General features: G+C 44.2%; 1 protein-coding gene across 1 annotated transcript in view; it reads left to right on the top strand.

The window, feature by feature from the left end:
• Nucleotides 1–2,591: 2,591 nt before the first annotated feature.
• The window catches only part of Kpna3 (karyopherin subunit alpha 3), a 66,757-nt gene continuing 45,547 nt past the window's right edge, over nt 2,592–23,801 (top strand). Inside the window, exon 1 of the mRNA XM_051160664.1 lies at nt 2,592–2,710. Within this exon, the coding sequence (XP_051016621.1) occupies nt 2,642–2,710 (69 nt within the window). The 5' untranslated portion in view covers nt 2,592–2,641. The remainder of the gene's footprint in view (nt 2,711–23,801) is intronic.

The raw sequence follows: 23,801 nt of genomic DNA, 5'->3' as shown, positions 1-23,801 counted from the left end.
AGCACTTGAACAGGACTTTGATTGGCTCTCTTGCTTGGAGACTCACAAAGGTTAGGAACCCGAGGAATTGTCATGTTAGAAAGGTCTGAGCCGGTGGTGGTGGTGGTGGTGGTGGCGGCGGCGGTAGTGGTGGTGGTGGCGGCGGTGGTAGTGGTGGTGGTGGCGGAGGTGGTAGTTGCAGTGGCGGTAGTGGTGGTGGTGGCGGCGGTGGTAGTGGTGGTGGTCGTGGTGGCAGTGGCGGTGGTGGTGGTGGTAGTCGTGGTGGTGGTGGTGGTCATAGTGGCACTTGGGAGGCAGGGGCAAGTGGATCTCTGTGAGTTCAAGGCCAACCTGGCTACACAGAGAGATCCTGTATCTGAAAGGAAAAAAAGAAAAGAAAAAAGAAAAAAGAAAAGGAAAAAAAAAAAAAAAACAGGTCATTTTTAGCGAGCCTTGAGCGTCTTCCTCAATGCCTACCATACTTACCTCTTTTTTTAAAAAATATGTATATTCTTTATACTTACCTCTTATTACCTGTTTTATCACCTGTCTCTTCTGGCAAAGAAGTGGGGTAGAGGCAGTAACCACACTGTTCTGTTTACCTGCAGATTCTATCATTAGTGCAGTGCCTGACACTTAGAAAGCAGGGGCTGAACACGTCTTGTGTGATCCTAGGTGAAGAGAGGTGGCAGAGAGCGACAGGCAATCTCACAAAGGAACACCCCCCAAATGATGAAGGAAGCCGAGCAACAGTGCACATTTTTTTTTTTCTAGTCAGACAATCAAGCGTAGCAAACCGAAAGTTCTAGCACTGAAGACTGAGCCATTATCTTTATGTTAAGTGATAGGCTAGGATTTTTTGTTTGCTTGCTTGCTTGTTTGTTTTCATCTCCTTCAAAAGAGTGGTCAGACCATGATCAAAGATGACACACTGTGGGCTTGAAGTCCAATGAAAAATGTGAATCAATTAATTTAAGACATAGAAAGAAAAAAGGAAAAGGGCAATTGAAGGGGGTGAGAAGTGCAATTAAAATAGTTTTTAAAAATTTAAAAAAAAATAGAGAAAAGGGAATGCGGCTGTATGTCTTCTATAAGAAAGCACTTCTAGCATCGGGAGACATATTCCAACAGGCCAAAGATGGTCTGAGCCTTTACGTGGGCCTGTACTTACCAGCTGGAAACTTAGGAAACAAGTGTGGGGAACAGCTTGGCCATCAAAAGCCTTTCAGCTCCTGCTGTAGGACTTTAGGTTGTTTTTCTTTTGGAGATCGTCTTAACTGAATTCTTTATGGTATATCTCTCCCAATCTCTGTCTTGGCTCATTTTGATCATATGTAGGATAACACTGCACATGCACTCATATCTACTGAAGATCTGGAGGAAATGTGTCTCAGTTGAGGTGGGCTTTTGAGATCGTCTATGCTCAAGCTACACCCAGTGTGGCACACAGTGTCCTGCTGCTGAGTTCAAGACGTAGAACTCTCAACTCCTCTAGCCTTGATGATAATGGACTAAACCCCTGAACTGCAAGCCAGCCCCAATGAACTGCTTTCCTTCTTAAGAGTTGCTTTCACAGAGTCTCTTCACAGCAATAGAAACCCTAAGTTAATTCAGAAGTGCAATAGTCTCACATATAAACAAAGTACACCTGCTGCAAAAACAAACCCCAACCAACCCAACATAAACAGCAATAACGACAAAGACAATTATTGTTCCAACACGACGCTAAAGGGTTTGCTTGTGTGTTAAGGTGGACTAAGAGGCGTGGGGTCACAGAAAAGCAGGGCTGCCAAAGTGAAGGTTGCCCAAAGATGCTTGGGAGAAATCAGTAGATGCTAGAATGTTATTTTTGGTTTTTTTCGACGAGAACCTACTAAGTACTGTTTTGATCTGACAGATTCTTGAGACCAACAAAGTCTTTGCTCTCATTGAGCTTAATAGTGGTGCAGGAGGCATAAACACACACATCACACTCCATGTATCTGTGGAGTGGAAACAAACCCGCTATTTATAAAACCGAAGCAGAGCAAGAGAACAGGGTTTGAGGGTGGCTGCTATTTGAGGAGACCCTAAAGAAGCCAAAAGCGCAAAGCGTGGCCGTTCTTTTTCTAATTTTCCAAGCTGAAAGGAGCAAGGTGCTCCCCCAGGAGCTCCGCCTCCCGCTCCCTATAGGCCGCAAGGTGCCATCTCCGAGAAGCCTCGCCCATCGCCCCGCCCAGAGGCGGGGCTTCGAGCCCGCGCTCACCCAGCGCCGCGCCGAAAGCAAAGCGCGCGCACAGGCCTCCCGGCATGCTTCTCGTCCTCTCACGGCGTGGCTCACACCCGCGCCCGGCATGCTGGGAACTGTAGTTTCCGCCCTCCGCCCCGCTTTAAAGGTGGCGGTAAAAGCTGCTAGGTCGCGGCCACCATTTCTAGCACATGACTAGCGGCGGTGGGGAGGCTCTACGGAGGGGTGGGGGCAGGGTCACCGCGACAGCCGGCAAGCCAGCGCCTCCGCCTCCCACGGCGCGCGCCGCTCCCCAGCGCCGCCCCCGCGCCGCGGCCACCTCGCGCTCCAGGCGTCACGGAGCGCGCGCTCCTCCCCCTCCGTCCCCTCCCGCTCGACTCGCCGCCGCCGCCGCCGCCGCCGCAGGAGCAGCCGCCGCCGGAGCCGCGCGCAGTCATGGCCGAGAACCCCGGCTTGGAGAACCACCGCATCAAGAGCTTTAAGAACAAGGGCCGAGATGTGGAGGCGAGTGTTCACCGCGGCTGGCCGCGCCGGGCGGCTGGGAGGGGAGGGGCGGGGGCCCGCGGCCGCTGGATCTCGCCGGCTGGCGGTCAGTCCGAGTTGGCCGCCGCCTCGGGGCGCCTGCGGCCCGGGCTGCAGCCGCCCTGTGAGCGGGTTAGCGCGGGCACCGGGGACCGCTGGGGCGCTCGGCCCCGCCGCGCGGGCGCGGCCTGGTGTCGGAAGGGAAGGGAAGGGATGTGGAGCCGAGGCGGGGTCCGTGGGCCGCGAGGGAGGACGGACGGACCGGGATGCTGCCGCCCCGCGTGCTGGCCGCACTGCCGGGGCCCGGCCGCCGCTCGTGCCCGCAGCCGGTGCAGCCTCCCGCGCTGCCGCACATGGAGCCTCGGTCCCAGCGCCTACGGTGTGCGAACCGGGCCCAGGCGGGCGGTGGCAGCCCTCGGAGGGGGGTGGGGACCAGCCGGGTAACTGACTTGTTTGAGGGTGGTGGATGGGGGAGGGTAGGATGCGCCAAGACCATTTTCTTATATTCCAGTGCTGTCCTTTGGACCAGTCTTGCCGAGCTGTTGCAGCTCGTACGTACCTCTCTGAGTGTTGGCATTTGGAGCGAGGTGGACAATAGTTTACCATCCATTGTGCTGAAGCTTTGGGAAGGAGGTGGTGCAGACCTCCTGATTTTTTTATTTAATTTAATTTTTTTAAAGCTCATCTTGGAGTGCAAGTGTGAATAATAAGGAAAATAATTTCTTTGACCCGTTTTGCAGAAATAAATTGGATACATAGATTTCTCCGTCCTTATGTATTCCACATGCCACCAAACTGGTACATTTTCCAAGTGGTTGCAAAACTGTAAACACTCATTGTGGTCACTCAGTTAGCTGCTACTCAGCATGTTGCCATTGTCTCATTAAGGTGACATTAGCAGTTACTATTTGCAAACTCTGCTTGTTGGGGGAGCGCTAGAGGTCTCTCTGCTCCTGCTAAAACCAATGAAGTGTTATAGCATAAACTTCACAGGGACTCCACCCCTGGATTTGATGGGGCAAATTGTATTAAGCCCAGACCCTCCTCTCTATTCTAATAGTGGGTGATATGATTTGTGTCCTATCATTTTTGATAAGAGGCTAGGAAATACAAGATTTGCTTTGGTAGGAGAAGCAGATGAAGCTGGGCCGTTTCTCAGAGCTGCAAAGTTAAGTATGAATTGGGAAAAACCTGGGGGAATATCTGTGGAATTCCCATTCGACTGAGACTGCCTTCAGGGTCTCTATCTCTGACCGGATCACGTTTAAGTTTTCTTTTTGAGAACTACTTCCAAACAAAAGTGAAAACTAGCAACTACAACAGCCATCAGTCTCTTGTTTTGTTTGTTTGTTTGGTTGGTTTTGGTTTTTCAAGACACGGTTTCTCTTGTGTAGCCTTGACTGTTCTGAACTTGCCTTGTAGTCCACAGGCTTGCCTTGAACTCAAAGATCTGCCTGCCTCTGCCTCCCTGAGCAATGGGATCACAGGCAGAGATCTGCCTGCCTCTGCCCCCATGAGCTGGGATTGCAGGCATGCACCACCACGCCCAGCTCAGACTCTTGTTTTGTTTTATCAATTTTTTCCATGTGTGTGTGTTCCACCAGTAATCTCTTGCTTTTAGTTTTGTTTTCTTTTTGAGACAGGTTGGTTAAGAGCCTCAGGCTCCCAAGCGCTGGGATTACAGACATGAGCCACCACACCCAGTCCCACCAGTCATTTTTCTTGAGGCTGTCTTTTATTATTGTAAGCGAAACTTGAATAGTTTGGATGCTCGTATCACTGTACATTCTTTCCTCTTCTTAATGTTGGAGTAAATGTGTGCCATGATTCACTTGAGCTTGTGTCCTGTTTGCTTAATGATTCCTATAGTTGCCAACCCATTCTGTCGGGTTTTGTTCACAGCATTGCATTTCTGCGGGTATGGCACTATACCTAGGACGTGAACTAGGCGTGCAAATGATAGTTCTTTGTGGCAGACACTATACTATACCAAGAGCTTGGCACCTCATTTAATCCTCTTGAGTTAGGTGTGCAGTGTCATTGCTAGAGGGAAAAAAAGTACTTTGATATAGAATCTCACATTATGTAATGTGCTGGTCATATGTGAGCATTCATTGCTGAACGACTGACTATTCAGTGCCTAGAATGCTTGGCCTTGCTCATTCAGAAAGCCTAAGATTCAGTCTGTGCCTTGAGCTTACTACACAGTCTGTAAGAAAACGCTACACTGGTCAGGGAAGTTGGCTTCCACACAGCAATGAAATCTCATTGATTCCTTGTGGATAAATCGGAATAAACTGCTCCAGAAAAGCCAGTAATCCCAGCACTTGGGCTGGGGAAGCAGAAGGTTAGAAGTTCAAGGTCATCATGGGCTACATGACACCCAACTCAAAAAGTAATCAGCTGAGTGAAGTGGGGGAGGATTAACTGGGGAGGGGAGGGGCAGGAGAAGGGGGAGGGGCAGGGGAAGGGGGGAGGCATTTGGAATTTGAGGAGAACTAATTGAAAAGTTCCTAGAAGTGCAATAGGACTGTTTTTACTGAGGGGCTGCGGGTGCTGGGGTGGTGCCATAAATTTAGCTGAAGAGTAACCTGGGATCAGGTCTAATCTAGGGTCCTTACGGTGGGTTTAGACAGAACTAAGAGGAGATGCCATATCAGATTTAGTTTTTCCCATTAAAAGCTGTGCTGTATTTGAGTCATACTACACTTCCGTTCTGTAACTAGGAAGTTGTGCTTATTAGTGTGTTTGACATTGTTTCTTTCCTACAAATAGGGTAGACAAAAGATAAGCAGTTTTCAGTCATGCAGTCAGCTGATAAACAAGGGAAATAAGGAAGCATTCTGTGAGGGCTGGTGAGTGAGTAGGAAGAGTCACAGTGAGACACATCTTGGAGACATTCTGTCAGGAGTGACTTCATAAGAGCTTTGAAGAGACAAAATGATCTTACAGGAAATATGTATCAGACTTGACATGGGCAGGTAAAAATTAGTGAATAGTCACAGGTGCAAAGAACACCCGGTCACATTAGGGCGAGAGCCAGAGGCTTCCAGATGACTTCTGTCGGCCTGCCTTGTGTCAGTGTCCCTTGGAAGGCTTTTGCTTAGGAGGGAGATCTCACGAATGGATTCAGACAAAGAGCAAGCTGGTGTCATGGTGCGAGCAGTGGGAAAGGGGAAAGACAGCAGCCCGCAGGGTTAGTCCGCTGGAAGTGCTGTCTGTAAGAAGGGGGTTTCCAAAAACTGAGACTGGACGGAACAGTTACAACTTGAAATTGGGACTTGATCTTCCTCATCTCTTTTTCTTCTTAGTCTTCCTCTTCCTCATCCTTTTTTTGTGTAAAGGTTACAGAAGATAACGTGAGCCTGAGTGCACAGGTGGAGGTAGGTGAGGGGCTAAATTATCACTGATAGTGATTTGAAGGTAAGGGAATCAGATTTTTATAGCTAACTTAGAAAGACAGTTGAAGAGGAAACAGGTCTGAATTTGTCTCTCAGTAGTAGATATTTTGATCCTTAAACTCTCCCCCCCCCCAATAGGGTTTCTCTGTGTGATAGACCTGGCTGTCCTGGACTCATTTTGTAGACCAGGCTAGCTTTGAACTCAAAGAGATCCACCTGCCTCTGCCTGCTGAGTGCTGGAATTAAAGGCGTGCATCACTACACCTGGCTGATTTTTTTTTTTTTTTTTAAAGATTTGTTTATTTATTATGTATACAGTGCATATTAGGTCACATTATAGATGGTTGTGAACCACCATGTGGTGCTGGGAATTGAACTCAGAACCTCTGGAAGAGCAGTCAGTGTTCTGAACCGCTGAGCCATCTCTCCAGCCCAACTGGCTGATTCTTAACCTTTTTTAAAAAGAAAGTTGTTTTCTCTTTTCAGATATAGAAAGGTGTACAAAACAAGAATATTCTGCTTAATGAATGATTCTAAAACAGACATTCAGGTAACCCAAACCCAAGTGACCTTGTCTTGTTTATGTGGGTATATATAACCTCAAGAATATGACACTTGTTTTTGTTTTTTCAAGACAGGGTTTCTCTGTGCAGCTTGGCTGTCCTGGAACTAACTGTGTAGACCAGGCTGGCCTTGAACTCACTGAGATCTGCTGGGATTGAAGGTGTGCGCTGCCACCATCTGGCTGACTTTTGGTTTACTCATCTATTTTTGTGCATGTGCCACACATAGTAATACTTGTGGAAGTCAGAGCAGTTTGCGGGAGTTGATTCCTTCCTCCACAGGTAGGGATCAAACTTAGGTTGCCAGGCTTGTGGCAAGTGCCATTACCCACTGAGCTATCTGGATGACATTTTTGTCATTTGTGAATAATATGAAATTAAGAAACTGGTGGTTTAGCTGGGCGTGGTGGCACATGCCTTTAATCCCAGCACTCAGGAGGCAGAGGCAGGTGGATCGCTGTGAGTTCCAGGACAGCCTGGTCTACAAAGTAAGTCCAGGACAGCCAAGGCTACACAGAGAAACCCTGTCTCAAACAAACCAAGAAAAGAAAAAAAGTAACGAGTGGTTTGTATGAGATTGCCTGAGTGCCAAGGAAGGCCTTAGAGGTGAAACCTTGCTGGAGTGTGTCACTGTGTCGCTGGGGTGCAGTGCCTACACCAGACCTTGCTGCATTTTCTTTTTCCTTCTGCAACTTGCGAATCAGATGCGAGCTCTCGCTGCTGTTTCAGGGCCATGCTTGCCTGCCTGCCTGCCTTTGTGCTCTGGGCCGCCATGGTCATGGTCTAACGTCCTGAAATGTAAGGAAGCCCCCAATTAAAAGCTTCCTACTGTAAATTGCTTTGATCATGATGTCTCATCACAGCAACAGACAACAACTAAGACAGAAACCTTAATACTTAATGAGTTTTATGGTGTTAAGTACTTTATATGGATTATTTATTGGCCATGGCCGTCCTCTGAAAGTAGGCACTGTTGCAGTTCCTACCTGCTGTGGAGGAAACAGAGGCCTGCAGCTCTGCAGTAGCTGTCGGCACAGCGTGCTGAGGGGCTGAGCCCTGGCGTGTGTCCGAGCACCGGGACTCTACACTAGAGGTCTTGCTCCCTCTGCTCCCTCCACTGAGGGAGGCTATGGCTTGATGTGAATGACGCGTGCCTGCAGGTTAGTGAGCCAGGGAAGGTGTGAAGAAATGGTGACCACATCCCAAAAGTCCTATGTCGGTGCTTTAAAACCTTACTCATAAACTATGTGCAATCTATCATTGAATTTATTTGCCCTTTTTCACTTCTGTAAAGTTTCATTCTTATTAACAGAGAGTTAATTTTACCCCCCCCCCCCAAACGATTGCCCATCTTCTTGGGTTAACAAACACTGGAACATTTATCCTTTAGGTTTAGTACCAAGAATAAAACAGGTTTTTCATTTACAATTCAGTTAGTATTTCCACCACTGTTCTTTCTCTGTAGACATCCTATTGGTAAGTGGTTCTCCGGACTTCCCACACACAGTTCTGTTGTATACACACCACTGGCTGTCTTTTCAGTTGGACTTACTCTTGTCAGCTCTTCTCAGACTCCTTCAGATACCTCTGCAATCAGTAAGAGTATGCTTCTAATTAAAGCAGACCCTTTAGAAGAACCCCAAAAGGGCTTTGTGACTGACCTGTGTTCTGTACCATCACTTGCTATTTTCAGTACTTTCCTAAGTGAGTTTCTTTTCACTCGTTTGGGATAGAGTTGTATGACGTTCAACAGTCCACACGTGTGTATAGTTGTGAAGTGGTGACTATTGGAGTGTCACTGGTCGTTACTGATTGGTTGGTAAAATTTCATGCATACTTTTTGAGAAACGGACTGGATAATGTATTTCTTAAAACTCTGCATTTAGGGATGAGAGAGAAAATAGTGTAAGATTTTTTTTAAATATGAGCTTTTAAAAAAGATTTAAAATTTTCAAAAAGGTGTGTCTGTGTATGTGCATGCGTGTGTGTGTGTGTGTGTGTGTGTGTGTGTGTGTGTGTGTGTGTGTCTATGTGCAAATAAGTGCATCAGATGCTTGCTCTGAGAACCCAGAAGAGGGCACTGGATCCCCTGGAGTTAAGAGTTGCAGGTCGGTGTGAACTGCCTCACATGGGTGCTAGAAACTGAATTCTCATCCTCTGCAAAAACAGTGCTCTTAACCAGGAGCTAGCTTTCCAGGCTCTTACTGTAAAAAATATTTTTTTGATCAAACCCAATCTGTTTTGCTTTAGTGTACTTTTGTAAGGGGAACAAATTCATGTTTGAATGTGCACTAGAAGAAAGATTAAAAAAAATAAATCATACTAGTCCGTGTTTATTTTTACTAGTGCATCAACATTGAGCTTTTCTAAATAATAGCAATTGAACACAGTGTTTTTGGTATTCACCCATTCTTTTTTTTAGCTCTGTTCAACCATATTCAGTGCCTTGAAGGTGCTTATTACTTCAACTTTCCTGATACTTTTTCACTTACTAAATTTGTAGAATGTGATTTTATTTTTTTCAGGAGTCCCTATGTCTTATGTCACGCATTAATGCTCTTGAATTTCCTGATGGAGGCGTGTGCTTCTCCTGGTGCCTTCACTCTTGAGTCCCTTTGGCTTTGCCAACTCCACCGCCTGTCCACTGAGTGTGGGTATATGCTGTGCAGTTCCCTTTAGCTTTAGCACCACTTTTGAGGTGGGGAGGGGGATGGCAAGGCGGGAGGGAGATCTGGTTAGTTACCTATTGCAGGGGTTCACATGGGCACCTCAGCAGCTTCTCGGCAGCTTCTTGTGCTGAGTGAGTGGTAAAGCCACGCTCTGCTGTTGGGTTCCCATTGCCCTAGCTGTGACTACAGTTGAAACCTGACGCCTTCTTGGACTCCTTCCTCACCTTCAGTCAGATGCCAGTCAGTGTAGTCTCAACCTCCGCAGCGCCTGGATTCTAGCCTCGCCTATTTATTCAAACTCTGCTTCCCTGGACTTGAGGCGTTATTGCCTGTCCCCTGGCCATATAAAAATCAACCTCAGAGTCGTGCCTTCCTTTAGCACGTTGGGAATCTGTCAGCCAGCGGACGCTTTTTCCCCCTCCTACCCCTCCCCTCTCACCCCCTTAAGCTCTACAGACTGACCGTCTTACATGCTTATCCATACTCTGGCATCCTGCCCTCCCTCTGGCCAGGGCCGGTCTGGTCTCAGGGCCAGCTTGCTGTCCTTCCTTGCCTCCCGCTCATTGACCAGTTCCTACCTCTTAAAAAGACTGTAGGGCAAGGCGCTTTCCTTTGCTCCTGAGAGGATCTCTGTAGTTGTAGTAGAGCTCAGTTGTGCTTTGTCGGTCTCCCAGCTTGATTGTTAGGTTTGGGGGCACCAGCTCTAGGTCTTTAGTGTCTGCTCCACGGCATGGCTGAAGTAAAGTACCAAAACAGTCTAACGAGCACGCCATGCCAGACACCAGCGGCAGTCATTCCCCAGGTGTATGTACACATGTGTGGTTTTGTTTCTGTTTTTGTTTTTTGAGACAGGGTTTTTCTGTGTGTGTCTTGGACTCACTTTGTAGACCAGGCTGGCTTCGAACTCATAGCTTTCTGCCTGCCTCTGCCTCCCGAGTGCTGGGATTAAAGGCGTGCGCCACCACACCCGGATATATGTATGTATGTATATATGTATGTATGTATGTATATTTTTTAAAATTAATTTTATGCATGTGAGTGTTTTTCTTGCATGTATGTCTGTGTACCAAGTGCATGCCTGCCGCCTGTGGCAGAGAGGGTGGTGGATCCCCTGAAACTGGAGTTACAGACTTGTGGACAATCATGTGGGCGCTGGGAATAAAAGCCAGGGCTTCTGTAAGAGCAGCACGTGTTCTTAACAGCTGAGCAGTCTCAGCTGCCCTGCAAAGTGTGAGTGAGTGTGTGTGCGCGTGCGTGCAAGGGGGTCTTGAGTTTTATTGTTTGTTGTAAATGTACAAAGACTGGCATGCTCTCTTACCTTTCTAGAATAACCTGTTCAAGAAAGATCACTTAGTACAACTTAACCTAACAAAGCTTATGTTTTGCATGTTGATGGAACCAGCCTCTGCAGGAACATATTCGGCCTATATTTCCTGGTGATTTGAGGAGAGAAGCAAGAGTCAGAACCCTGGTGAAGCTCCCACAGGGGACTTGAGCTGCTAGGAACCATGTTGCCTTCAGACAAGCAACAAGGGAAAAGGCATAGTACATTTTTGAATGGAGACTATTAATCCTATACTGCCCTTCCCTTCTTCTTTGAAAATAAAATCCATACATTTTATTATGACAGGTAAAGTGTTAGGAGATTGAGGCATGTGTTTAGTGGATTAAAATTCATACACAAGCTGTTTGATATTGGCTTATTTTCACTTTGTGTAATGTTTTCAAGGCTTACCATATTGTAGCATATAGAAAATTTCCCTTCCTTTAATATTCCATTGTAGGTATGTACTGCATTGTGTGTGTTGCAGTGATTCTCAACCTGTGGGTCGTGACTCCTTTTTGGGAGAGTGGTGGAATGACCCTTTCACAGAGGTAGCCCAAGACCATCAGAAGACACAGATATTTATGTACATTATAATTCATAACAGTAATAGTTATGAACTAGCAATGAAATAATTTTATGGTTGGGGATCAGCACACCGTGAGGAACTGTGTTATTAGGAAGGCTGAGAACCACTGGTCTATTCATTCTATCAGTGGGTTATTTGCTACACTTTGGATGTTGTCTGTCTACCATTTTATTTATTTTGGCCTTTTTTGTTTTAGGTAGGGTCCTCATGAATCTGCCCAGGTTTCCTTTGAACTTGTTATGTAGCCAAGAGTGACCCTGAACTCCTGATAGTCCTTTATGTACCACTATGTCCAGTGCTGGGGATCTAACCCAGGGCTTCTAGCATGCTGGGCAAGCACCCTGCCAACTGAGCCACAGTCTCAGCCTTACAGTGTGTGTGTGTGTGTGTGTGTGTGTGTGTGTGTGTGTGTGTGTGTGTGTCTCTCTCTCTCTCTCTCTCTCTGTCTCTCTCTATCCTCTCCCCCCAACTCCCTCTTCTGAGACAAAGTTTTGCTGTGTCGCCCAGGGTGGCCTAGAACTTGCAGTGATGCTCCTGCCTCCTTGTAGTGCTAGTGTTAGGAGTATGTGCACCCTGGTGTTTCCCGACATTTATAAGTGTTACTAATTTTTTGAAAAAACCAAAAGCAAAAAAACAGGTCAGTGTTCTTACATTGCATTGCACCATGGCGGATTGTCATTTTGTGGTTCAAAACAAGTATCAGCAGTCTCATGGCTGAGCCTAAGAGACGGTCCAGCACAGTCTATCTCTCCTCATGGTATAGTTTAATTTGTTCCTCATGTTCTGCTCCATCTTTAGGCTCTTCTGTAAACTGAACACTAAACACACAGGGTTGGTCAGCTTCAGATTACGTTTGCTTGTGACAAGACTTACAAGAATCACATTGGCCTTCAAACTCCCCATGTAGCTAAGGCTGGCCTTGAACTTCTGATCCTACCACCCATTTCCTGAGTGTAGGATCACAGCTGTTTACCACCATTCTCAGGTCAGTATTTTTTAATCAAAAAAGTTAATGGATGCTATGTGTTTTAGAATATATGGATGCTGATGATATTATTTGATCAGAGGGTCACAAATAAGAAAGTTACTGGTATTTGCTGAAATAAATTTTAGTTATTTTGGTGAGTTAAGACACACTGGACAACACTTTAAGGAGAAAAAAGTAACATGAACTTTTGCTATTAAGTAAAGGAGTTGCACAGTGTATTTCTAGAAAGCCTGGCTTTAGAGTCGGTGGTACTGTCTTGTGTGGCTGGCACCATTCCTAAATAAACAAGGAATGGCGGTAGCATCCTGGGGGATAGGAACATTGTAAGGCTGATGTAACTATCCTTTCTGTGGTTTTGCTATAGCCTCACCATGTCAGTTATGATATAGAATTAATTATTCTAAAAGAAAGATTAAAAGGATGAAAAGTGATTTCCTCCCTCTCCCCTAATCTAGGGAGTTTCAGTCAGACTGGTGCTGAGCAGGCTTTCAGTGTGCAGCTTGCCAGGCTCTAAGAGTGACCTTTGCCAAGTGCTGTCAGAGCAGAGGAGGGACTGACGACTGTCAGGCTTTCTGGGTTATAGAATTCTTTATATGCCAGTTTTTCTTTTCTTTAGAATGCCATTTTAAAAAATGTCTTATACTGTCCTCTTTCGTTATAGTTTCATTTTCTTGGTTCTTAAGAATACCCATTATGCATATGGATATTAGGGTGTCCTTTTTATAAGTAATGCCTTCAGTTAAAATTTGGGTTTTTATTCTGGGGCTGTGAAGTTTTTTGTTCCTCACTTTTGCGGGGTTTGAGTCTGCTAATCTTCTGATATTGTCAGCATGCTTTTCTGTAGTAGCCTTCCCTTCTTTTATTTGATTCACAGACCCTAGTGGTTAGAAAACAGATTTAATAACATTTAATGCTTCCCTGTGTTCTGGGTAGAGGTTTAGTCATAAAGTTTATAAATATGAGGGACTGGAGAGGTGGCCAATGGTAAGGAGCACTGGCTGCCCTTCCAGAGGACCTACGCATGATTCCCTGCACGAATATGGCTGCCAAGTCTTGGTAACTTTAGTTGTAAGGAATCTAGTGCCCTCTTCTGGTCTCTGCAAGCATAAGGTAAAAATGAATTTAAAAAAACAAAAACCTATGAAATATTTTTCTCTGATGTAGGCAGTTTTAGTGGGAAGATTCTTCCCTAGGCTTATGCTTAGTAATTGAGTGTTGGGTGCTGAGTTGTCTGATACCTGTGAACAGTTTGCACTGTGCAGCTGAGTGTAGACAGAGGTGATGCTTGGCCATACCTGAGGGAATAGAGTGGCTTCAGGATGCTTGTACTTGGAACAGTTCTGGAAGTACAGCCTTCCAGGCCTAGCGTTTGCAAACAGCTGCAACAAGGGCATTACATTTATTACACCTTTTTGGTAACGATCCTTTGGAAGCTACTTCCTGTCGTTGGGTGTCTCTCTCTCTCTCTCTCTCTCTTTTAACCCCAGAGCTGAGGACAGCACTCAGGGCCTGGCGCTGGCTAGGCACGCGTTCTACCACTGAGCTAAATCCCCAACTTTGGGTATCTCTTGGTAGGTTGTTTTGTTTTGTCCTTTGAGAAAGGTCTTAGGTAGCGTTGACTGAGCTTAAATTTGTGATCCTCTGGCCTTCATCGCTACATGCTGGGATTATAGGTGTTTACCACCGTAGCCAGCTTTCTTGATGGGATTCTTCAGTCTGCGTGCTCCTGTCTCTTGTATGTAGTTAATGTGCCTCACCTTTTTCTGGCTAACACAAAATAGACCAATCAAGTTCTGTTCTTCATGTTTATATCTTTTTAAGAGAACTGAAACGCTCTATTTGGGGTAGAGGATGCTTTTGTGTGTGTTTGTTAGCACGTCATATTCTGAAAACACTGCAGCACAAGTGCTGTGTGCTCCTGGTGTAGTAAACAAGGCTAGGGAGCAGTAGGGCACCCGGAAAGACAATCTTCAGGAGTCTGTCCTCTCTTTTTACCATATAGGTTCCTGGCTCTGATTTTGGGTTACAATGCTTGTTGGCAATTGTTTTGTTTTGTTTTTCCCCCACGAAGCCACCTGCCTGGCCCTAGGTATTTACATCCTGAGTGGGCCCTCCCTTGAAGGTCTTGCTAAGGAAGCTGTCCTTTAGGTCCTGCCGTCTCCGTTCATGGGAACTACTTCCATTCCTGTCTTAGCAGACAAGTCTTCAGAGTGTCTTAGTTCTGTGGCTTGCTCTCTCTTACCAGTATGTTCTCTGCCTCCATTCCTTCCTAAGTTGACTCAAGTCTGTTTGTGGTCTCTGTAACATTCTTGTTAGGTGATCATCTGTCTTGGTTTGTGTGGAATTGGAGGACACGGGACTGAATGTTAACATTTCGATTGAAACACTTGAGTGTAAAGACGAGGTCTGGAATGTAAATGTTCCTATAGAAATATTAAGTATGCAGGTGAAAATAATGTGTGCTGAGACGCTTTCTGTAGTTCTTCACCCACTTAGCAGTTAGCTATTTGGATTCTGAGCTGAGTTTGAGGGATAAAACATTCAAGATAACGATTACCTGCAATTGTGGAACACTTAACTAAGCAAAACACTCCATTTATAAGAATACTCTTAATTGCCGTAAGTGTTCTGTTACACGGATAAGGAGAATAAGTTAGGTAAACTGCTTAAGAACATGAAAGTAAGAAGGGGCAAGACCAGCATTAGTCCCCTTAAGGAATCCTCCTAGTCTGCCTCAGGGTTCTTGCTTGAAGACCAACATTATTAGTACAGGGACTGTGGAAAGCAAAGAAATACTTTCATGGAAGGAAATGTGTTCTCAGTACAGTGGGCCCTTAGGGAAAGCAGCTATCTAAGCTGGCCTGGGGGAGTCAGGGAACGCTTCATGAACGTGATTGTACTTAAGTTTAAGGTGGTAAACACAGGTGTGTCTGTTGGTGGTAAGTGTTGGGTGGGCCTGGAAGAGGCAATGTGCTCTATTTAGGGAACTAAATAAAGGAGTATTTCTTAAATGTGCAGTGGTTAGAAGGTTAAGTAGGATAGGTAGGGGCTAGGTTGTGGAAATCCTCTTCCCTGGGTGGTAAGTGGGGCGATTATGCATACAGAAGTGTTCTTTGGTTGCAGCAGTTCTTTGGTGTTGGTGAGAGCACAAGACAAGTTGGGAGTAATACAGTTAGAAATACCATAGATGGCCTGAAACAGCCTTGGCATTGGGACTTAAAAGCAGAAAAAGTTATTAGGACTATTTACTTGGTGTATTTTACATTGTAGAACAAGGTTGACAGGCTTTTTCTGTAAATAGCCATAGTCTTTGAAACCTGAATAGTTTACATTTTGGAGAGCTATATTTCATCTGCCGTGACTACTCAACTCTGCTTTGAGCACAAAAGGAACAGTAGATAGTTGGTAAGTAGATGGGTCGTTGCTGTGTTCTGATAAAGCTGTGCTTATAAAATCAGGTGGTTACCAGATTTGGCTTATAGGCGCTGTGATAAGTAGTTAAACTTCAGAAGTAGTTAAAGCAGCGAGAGAGGGGATAGGATGATAATGTGGGGACCAGGGAGCTTGCTTAGCACAGCGGTTCTCGGCCTGTGCGTTGCAGCCACTTGGAGAGTTGCTTAGCAGATGTTTACACCATGATTCACAGCAGTAGCAGCATTACAGTTATGAAGTAGCAATGAAATCATTTTATTTCACCACACACAAGGAGTTGTATTAAAGGCTTGCAGCTTTAGGAAGGTTGAGAACCACTGTCTTAGCAGTTAAAGACCTTGTTACCAAGCCAGACAGCCCAAGTTCAGTTACCAGGAACCTCTATGGTAAATAAATGAATGTAATTTTTAAAGAAAGAGATAATGTTGATGGGGTCTTTAGCAGTAGTGATGCAAAGGGGGCCAGGAAAGGAAAGAGCCCCTAGGACATACCATTTAAAAAACTTAGGGGGAAATGTAGCCACCTAAAGATTGGAGCTCTTGGAAGCTTAGCTGCAGCTCAGAGATAACAGAACATTAGCGCCAAAGAGTTCCCTGGAAAGGAGTACTTAGTTGGAAGGCCACTGTCTGATGAGCATTAGAAGTACAAGCCAGTTGTTGGGCACTTAGGGACCAGTGAGAGAGGGAGAACTGGGAGAGTGGCTGTGTGCTGTGTGCTGTGTGCTGTGGCTGTGTGCTGTGGCTGTGACTGTGGCTGTGTGCTGTGGCTATGTGCTGTGTGCTGTGGATGTGGCTGTGTGCCCAGGAGCTGAACTAGTTTATTTTGACTTTGCTTTGAATACTTGGTGGTGACGGGAAGAAGAGCCACGCCACAGAGAGAGAATTAGGGTTTCCTCTCGTTTGTCTAGTGTGGTGGGATTTACTGCAGCCTGAGGAAGTAAACACAGAAAGAAGCAAGGGCTTGACTAGAAAAGGAATGAAAGAGGGTGTGCTCAGGAGGAAGTGTGCGAGGGGTGTGAAGGGGCCCCAGGTGGAAGGCACCTGGACACGACCACCGCAGGGAGGTGACGGCTGCTCAGTCACCTTGGCAAAGGTGTTTCTGGAGCAGGGCTTGTAAACTTTTCCCATCCTATGTGTATGGTGTATAAAATAGGTATAGAAATAAACATTTACTAATAATTGTAAAGAAATTTATTTTAAATAAGTTCTTTGGTATAAAGTAACAAATACCATATGTTGAAGACAAGGCAATTTTGCATATTAATGAAATAGATCATCAAAACTGAGAATGACACTTCACATAAATAATGTAGCATACATAGAATGGCAGAAGTATGTTTGAAGCTATCCACAAACTGTTGGAAACTATACTAATCCTAAGCCCCAAATCATTTGAAGGCTTTTTAGGGAACTCAGACCAGCAGTTCACTCAGCAATTTTTAATTTTAAAAAAGTTTGTTTATTTTGTGTGTGTCTATGTAGGCCAGAGAACAGCTTCCAGAAGTCAGTCCTATCTTTCCGTCATATGGGTCCTGGGATTTGACTCGGTGGTCAGGCGTGACAGTAAATGCCCTTACCTAGTGACCTGTCTCACTGGCTCCTCAAATAGCAATTTAATTTTGTTTTCTTTTGGAATTCTGTTTTGTTTTGTTTTTCTTTTTTGGTTTTTTGAGCAGCTTTTCTCTATGTAGCCTTGGCTGTCCTAGGCTCACTTTGTAGACCAGGCTGGCTGGCTTGTGTTTTGTTTTTCGAGACAAATTTTCTTCTCTGTGTACCCTGGGCTGTCCTGTAGACCAGGCTGGCCTTGAACTCAGAGATCTGCCTGCTTCTGCCTCTTAGGTGCTAGGATTAAAGTTGTGCACTACCACTGTCTGGCTTGGATTTAATTTTGAATTAAATTTTTTTTTTATGAGTATGACTGTTTTGCCTGCATGTATGTGCAGCATGTGTGTGTGCCTGGTGCCTGTGGAGGTGAGGAGGAGGCTTGGATCCTGTGACTGGAGTCAGGGTTGTGAGTTGCCATGTGGGTGTTGAATCCTCTGCCAGAGCAGCAAGTGCTCTTAACCACTGAGCCGTCTCTTCAGCCCCCTTTATGTTTCTCTAGAAGAACAGAAAACCTTACAGTTTGTAACATAATAGTCTAGAATCTGAGTCAGGTGTTTCAGACATTAAATATTAGTTTTTCATGGAGTGCACTGCAAAGTGTACAGGTGTTCAGAACTAAGGATGGAGTAAAATCATGGTTTGACATGGCTGAGCAGCCTAGAAACACCTTGGACTTACTGAAACATTTTGTTAATTTTTATTGTTGGACATTTGAAAGACTTTTATTATTGCTATATTTCTTGTTACCCCAGGGAAATTCAGCTAAAAGACCTCATAGAGGGTCCCAGCCCACCCTTTCAGAAGCCGGGTTACACGTAGAGAATGCTCTAAGAGCCGATGTCTCAAGAAAAGACGGTTTGGGGAATGCAACACAGGGCCTTTCCAGGAGTAAGGGCTTTACGTTTAGCTGAAGAAAATACAGAAATTGTTTCTTGACTTAGGATATTTCAGTTTTCTAATTTATAGTTTTTCAACTTTCCCATGATTTGAAAATATACTTCAGTTTTAAAGTTAATCTTCCTGAGCTGATGATATGTTCCTGCCCTGCCATATTGCCCTGGGCTAGCTGCACTTAATACCCTTGAACTGAACTACTGTCATACGTGATGGCTTTGCCAGATAACTGTTGTAGTTTGAAGAACATTTGTACTATTGTGTTATTTTGTGTTGTTAGTTGTGTCAGTTATATTTTATTTCACTTACATAGTTAGAAGTGTTAACCAAATTTCAAGTGTATACTTCATATTTAGTTAAAAAAAACTTTAAAGGAACTAGCAGGAACGTTGGTGGTTTAATGGTTCCAACCTTTTTTCTTTTGTCACAGAGGTGAAACTTAGGCCTTTGCGGTATGGTTGTTATCCACTCACCCAGTTGGCAGCTTTGTCCTTAGTTGCCAAAAAGCAGAAGTTGGTTCTGTTTTTAGAAACTTTTAAAGAAATATAAAGTAAAGAGATTACGAAGTTGAGCTTCTATGTACACTTAAAAACAATTATAGTTTAAAAACTATCTTATTTCTAACCCCAGTTTATACACCTTTCCCTGGTGATTTTGAAACACAAACTGTTACGTATTACATATATAATTTGTGTGTGTGTGTGTGTGTGTGTGTGTGTGTTCTCCCACATGTGTGGAGATCAAAGGTCAACTTTTGGAAGTCACCTTGTAGGATCTAGGGACTGAAATCATCAGACTTGAGGGCACATGTTTTTTACCTGCTGAGCAGTCTTGTGTCTAGACTACCTAAAACATGCAGTGCAACAATACAACATTAAATTAGTTAAAAAGGGACAGGTTTGAATAGGTCATTCCCCAAAGAAGGTATGAAAATGACCAACAAGCACAAGAAAAGATGGTGAACATTATTACTAATTAGCAAATAAAAAAGCAGTGAGGTGAACTGTACAGTAGGATGCTTACAGCTAATAATAATAATAAGCCTTAGGAAGATGCAGAAATTGGAACCTTCATATACTTGTAGTAGGATTGTTAATGACTTTGGAAAAGCTTCTCCAGCGTGCTGACCTAAGATCTTACTGCTGTGTGTATCTAAAAGACAGGAAAGCATACATAGACGTGCATAAGTAGTAGCAGTGTCACCTTTTCAAAGGTGTCCCCTGCCTGAAGAATGAGTGCCTGTGCAGTGGGACAGTGCAGGTGGTACAGTAGATGAGTGCCATAGATAGCAGTCTAGGGCTGGGATTGCAGCTGCACGAGCATAAACACCTGAGTTTGGGCACCGAAAACTCATGTAAAAGGCCAAGGTTATGGAGTTGCGGAGACAGGCAGACCCTGATTGGCTCAGCCAAGGTGGTAAAAGATCGTTTCAGTGAGAGACCTTGTCTCATAAAACAAATGCAGAGATCAGTAAGTTGACTCAGTGGACACAGGCACTTTGCATGCAAGTGCTGTATCCTGGAAGCCATGTTCAGGTGGATGGAGAGAATCTGCCACAAGTTGTCCTCTGACCTCCACGTATATTCTGTAGTGTATGTGTCCCTCATACTCACATGTACACACAGTAATAACAAATGCTAAAAAATACTAAATTTATTATCTTTTATAGTACTTTAAAAGGCTGAATTTTGTTATGAATTACACATGAATAAAAGCTGTTATTACGAAAAGGAAAAAGATAGTTAGGCCTAATTGTGCATACCTGAGGTCTCAACACTGGAGGGAATCAGGAAGGTGGGGATTTCAAGATCAGCCTGGGCAGCACGGATGTACTGGCTAGTTTTATGTCAGCTTGATACAAGCTACAGTCATCAGTGGAGAGAGCATCAAATGAGAAACCATCTCCGTAAGATCAGGCTGTAGGCAAGCCTGTAAGGCATTTTCTTAATGAATGATTGATGGGGGGCAGTCCATTGTGGGTGGTGCCACTCCTGGGCTGTGGTCCTGGGTTCTATAAGAAAGCAGGCTGAGCACGCTAGGGAAACAAGCTAGTAAGCTGCACCCCACCATAGCCTCTATACCAGCTCCTGCCACTGGGTTCGCATCCTGTTTAGTTCCTGCCTTGACTTCCTTCAATGTCAACGATGGACTACAGTGCAGAAATGTAAGACAAAAAGACCTGCCTTTTGGTCTTGGTGTTACAGCAATAGTAACCCTAACTAAGACAGCACGTAGTTAAGACGGTTCAGTTTATGAAGGCAAAGTAGTGTTTGGAGTTCTGACTCCAAGTGATTATTATTTCCCAAAGGTACCATCCCTCATATAATAAGACCTTGATAAAATATATTTATTTAAAATATTTTAATGCACTGGAGGATTAAAAAGCTTGCTTAACTTTGAGTGGGTCCTAGTCTTAAAGAAACAAACTGCTATTTGAAATTATAAGTTGGTGGGGGTTTGTCTAGGGGTTCCTTCTAACCCTGCTGTCTAGGAGAGAGTACACATGTTACTGGATTGAACTATAAAACTCGCGTTCTAGAGACAGAAAAGTAGAAATCCTGGAAAAGAAGAACAAGTGTCACTCTGCAGCACTGTGTGAGCACTGGTGCTGGCTCAGTGGCTGTGTACACAGCGTGAATGCCAGAGCCTTAGAGGTGGAATATTCCAAAATGTTAAGTTGCAGATGGTAGTCTCTAATGAGGAAACCTAACATGAAAAGCCAGCATAGGAATTTAGTGGCCACTTTAGATTACCTTACAAGAAGACAAACACTGATACAATAGAACATTTAAAAAGCACCACAGAATGTCTCTTTAGACTGTAATTTTTCATAAAAACAGGTTATTAAACTGTGAGAAACATGTAAGACAAGCACTTATTAGTCAGTGCTGGGGCTTGAACTCAGGGCCTTATCACGCAAGGCAACCACTAACAACTGAGCTCTGTCTCCAGCCTAAGTCAGCATTTTTGCTTATGTTCTCTGTGTCTCTTGTGGCATGGTCTTACTGTATAGCCATCCCTCGCCTGGAACTCACTATGTAGACTAGGATAGTCTTGAACTTGTAGAGATTCACCTGCCTGTGCCTCCTAAATGCTAGGATTAAAGGCATGCACCACCACACAAGGCCTCCAGCTAAGACATACTTGTTGTGGGGATGCTAAGCTAGTGTAAATAAACCTAGCATCCTGTCAGTTGGATAAAGCATAGTATGTTACAGTTACATAAGGTACATTACTGGTCTGTAACTTTATTTGACTAGTTTGTGTCAAGTTGACATAAAAACTAGCCAGTACACACTGTGGACCAACTTCAGAGTAACTGCCTTGGTGGTAGATGAGAGGGATTTTTGTTTCCCTTGTATGTTACAGAGTGAGCACCAGCTGTTGCTGTATTATTGTGTGTTGCATGATTATATATTCTGGATGTTTTTTTTTTTTTTAATTTAAGTTCTATATCATCTGCCTTTTGGTCTAATTACTACTAGAGGCTAAATGTTTAGATTTTTGCACAGTCTCATTAGCACAAGCAAAGAATATAGAGTGTACCAAGCTCGTAGCTCAAAATTAGGAAACACAAGAAACTAAGCCTAAGTAATGGGCAGATACTGAAACTGAAATAGACCAGACAGGGTTGCTAAGAATTAAAAATAAAACCAGGAAGATTAAAAGCTTAATGAGCAGAAGAGATGGCTCTAAAATTGGGTTTCCAAGAGTCAGACTGGAGAACAAACAGGAGACAATAGACATTGATAACAGCCTACTTTGTAAAAGTAACAGATGCTTTTAATTAATGTTTAATGCTTCTCAGAAACACCTTTTAGATAGTTTAATATTCCACTTGTGTTACTTACAGAGAGGGCAAAATAGATGGGATGAGAGAAAAGTGATGAGTTCAGTTTGGAATATCATGGGATTTGTGGCCATTTCTGGGTACTTTAGTTAGCTCAGGGGAGAACTATGGGCCTAAATTACTTAAGATTTTGGATTGGTGGAGTACTCCCAAGTGTGTTAACATAAACAGCAGTTTAGTTAAAGGAAGCTGCACTTAAAGAGATGATTCAGGTCTGTATTACAGAAGATCTGAAATCTGTCCATGTTTACAAATACGTAGAACCCAAAAGTAGATTACTGGTTTATAACATGGGGACTGTTAAAGGACACAAGTTTTATGTAGTGATGGGAATATGCTAAAATTGATTGTGGTGGCAATCCAACTTAGTAAAATACTAACAGGCACTAAATTTAGGTATTTTAGTGGATGAATTATATGGTATGCGAATTATATTTCAGAGGAATTAAAATGTTTTCATATTTTGACATTGATTAAACTCTGGAGATTATTGTCATTTATTAGGAAATTAGCTAGATGTTTCCTAGTAAATGTGTTCTGTTTATAAGCTACCTGGAAAATTTATATATAACTGTGCAACTCAGAAGTCATCAGGAAACCTCCAGATTGTCCGTGGTTATTGGGATGTAGAGGGTATTAAAGTATGTATGCTATAACCTGGAATGGATTTTTAAAAGATTTATTTATTATTATGTATACAATGCTCTGCCTGCATGTACACCTGCCTGCCAGAAGAGGGCACCAGATCACATTATAGATGGTTGTGAGCCACCGTGTGGTTGCTGGCAATTGAACTTTGGAAATGCAGACAGTGCTCTTAACCTCTGAGCCATCTCTCTAGCCCCATGGAATGGATTTTTAGGGCCTGTGAGTTTTAGATGCAACATAGGGAAGAGCAGTCAGGATGGATGGAGGAGGAAGACCAAAGGGAAGAAAGTCAGATGTGGTTATTATGAAAGTTAAGGAAATAAAACTAATGAGTGAGTGATTTGAACTCAGTTGTTGAAATGTGAATCCCAAGTAAGGATTAAAACCCTCAGTTACAAGGTCAGTGGAATTTTGGATACAGTGAAATGAAGGCAGTGTAGGCATGGTTTTATAAAGAATTTGACTGAGGAGAACAGTAATCAGAAAATTGGAGTAATACTGTGTTTTAAATGAAAGAAACCTGGATATACTTAGGATGATGAGCGCTGAGGATGACAAAGGAGAGGGGTAATTGATAAGTGAGGGGACAAGAGCGGGTATTGATTTGGAGCACAGGTAATCACCCCATGTTTTCTGTTTGGTAGGAGGAAAGAAAATGGGTGTGTGGGGAGGAGATCCGGGGTGCCTGATAGAATGTTAGTTGAAGTACTTGCTACTATATGGCAATTTCTGTTTTCTCAAAAGGAGGCCTTGTGGCTGAAAGGACAGTTAAGAGCACTTGCTGCCCCAGCAGAGTACCATAGTTTAGTCCCCGGCACCCACATCGGGTGGCGCATAACTGCCTGTCGCTTTAGTTCTGGGGCTGTCTGATGCCTGTGGACTCTCCAGGCGCCTGCACTCGTTATGAACATCTCTCCCCCTCCCACACACCCCACATATACACACAATTAAAAATAAATCCTAAGAGCCATAGGAGGCCTAGTCTTCTGCTATGGAGGAGGAGGAGGATATGGGAATGGCAGTTTGAGAAAAGTGGCTTTTGTGCACAATCAAATCAAGAAAGTCTGCAGAGATTTCCCAGCAGTGAGCTTTAGCAGTTTATGAGGCTAAA

Source organism: Acomys russatus, chromosome 18, assembly GCF_903995435.1.
Source record: "Acomys russatus chromosome 18, mAcoRus1.1, whole genome shotgun sequence".
Taxonomy (NCBI): Eukaryota; Metazoa; Chordata; class Mammalia; order Rodentia; family Muridae; genus Acomys; species Acomys russatus.
This window is presented reverse-complemented; position numbering and strand designations above follow the sequence as displayed.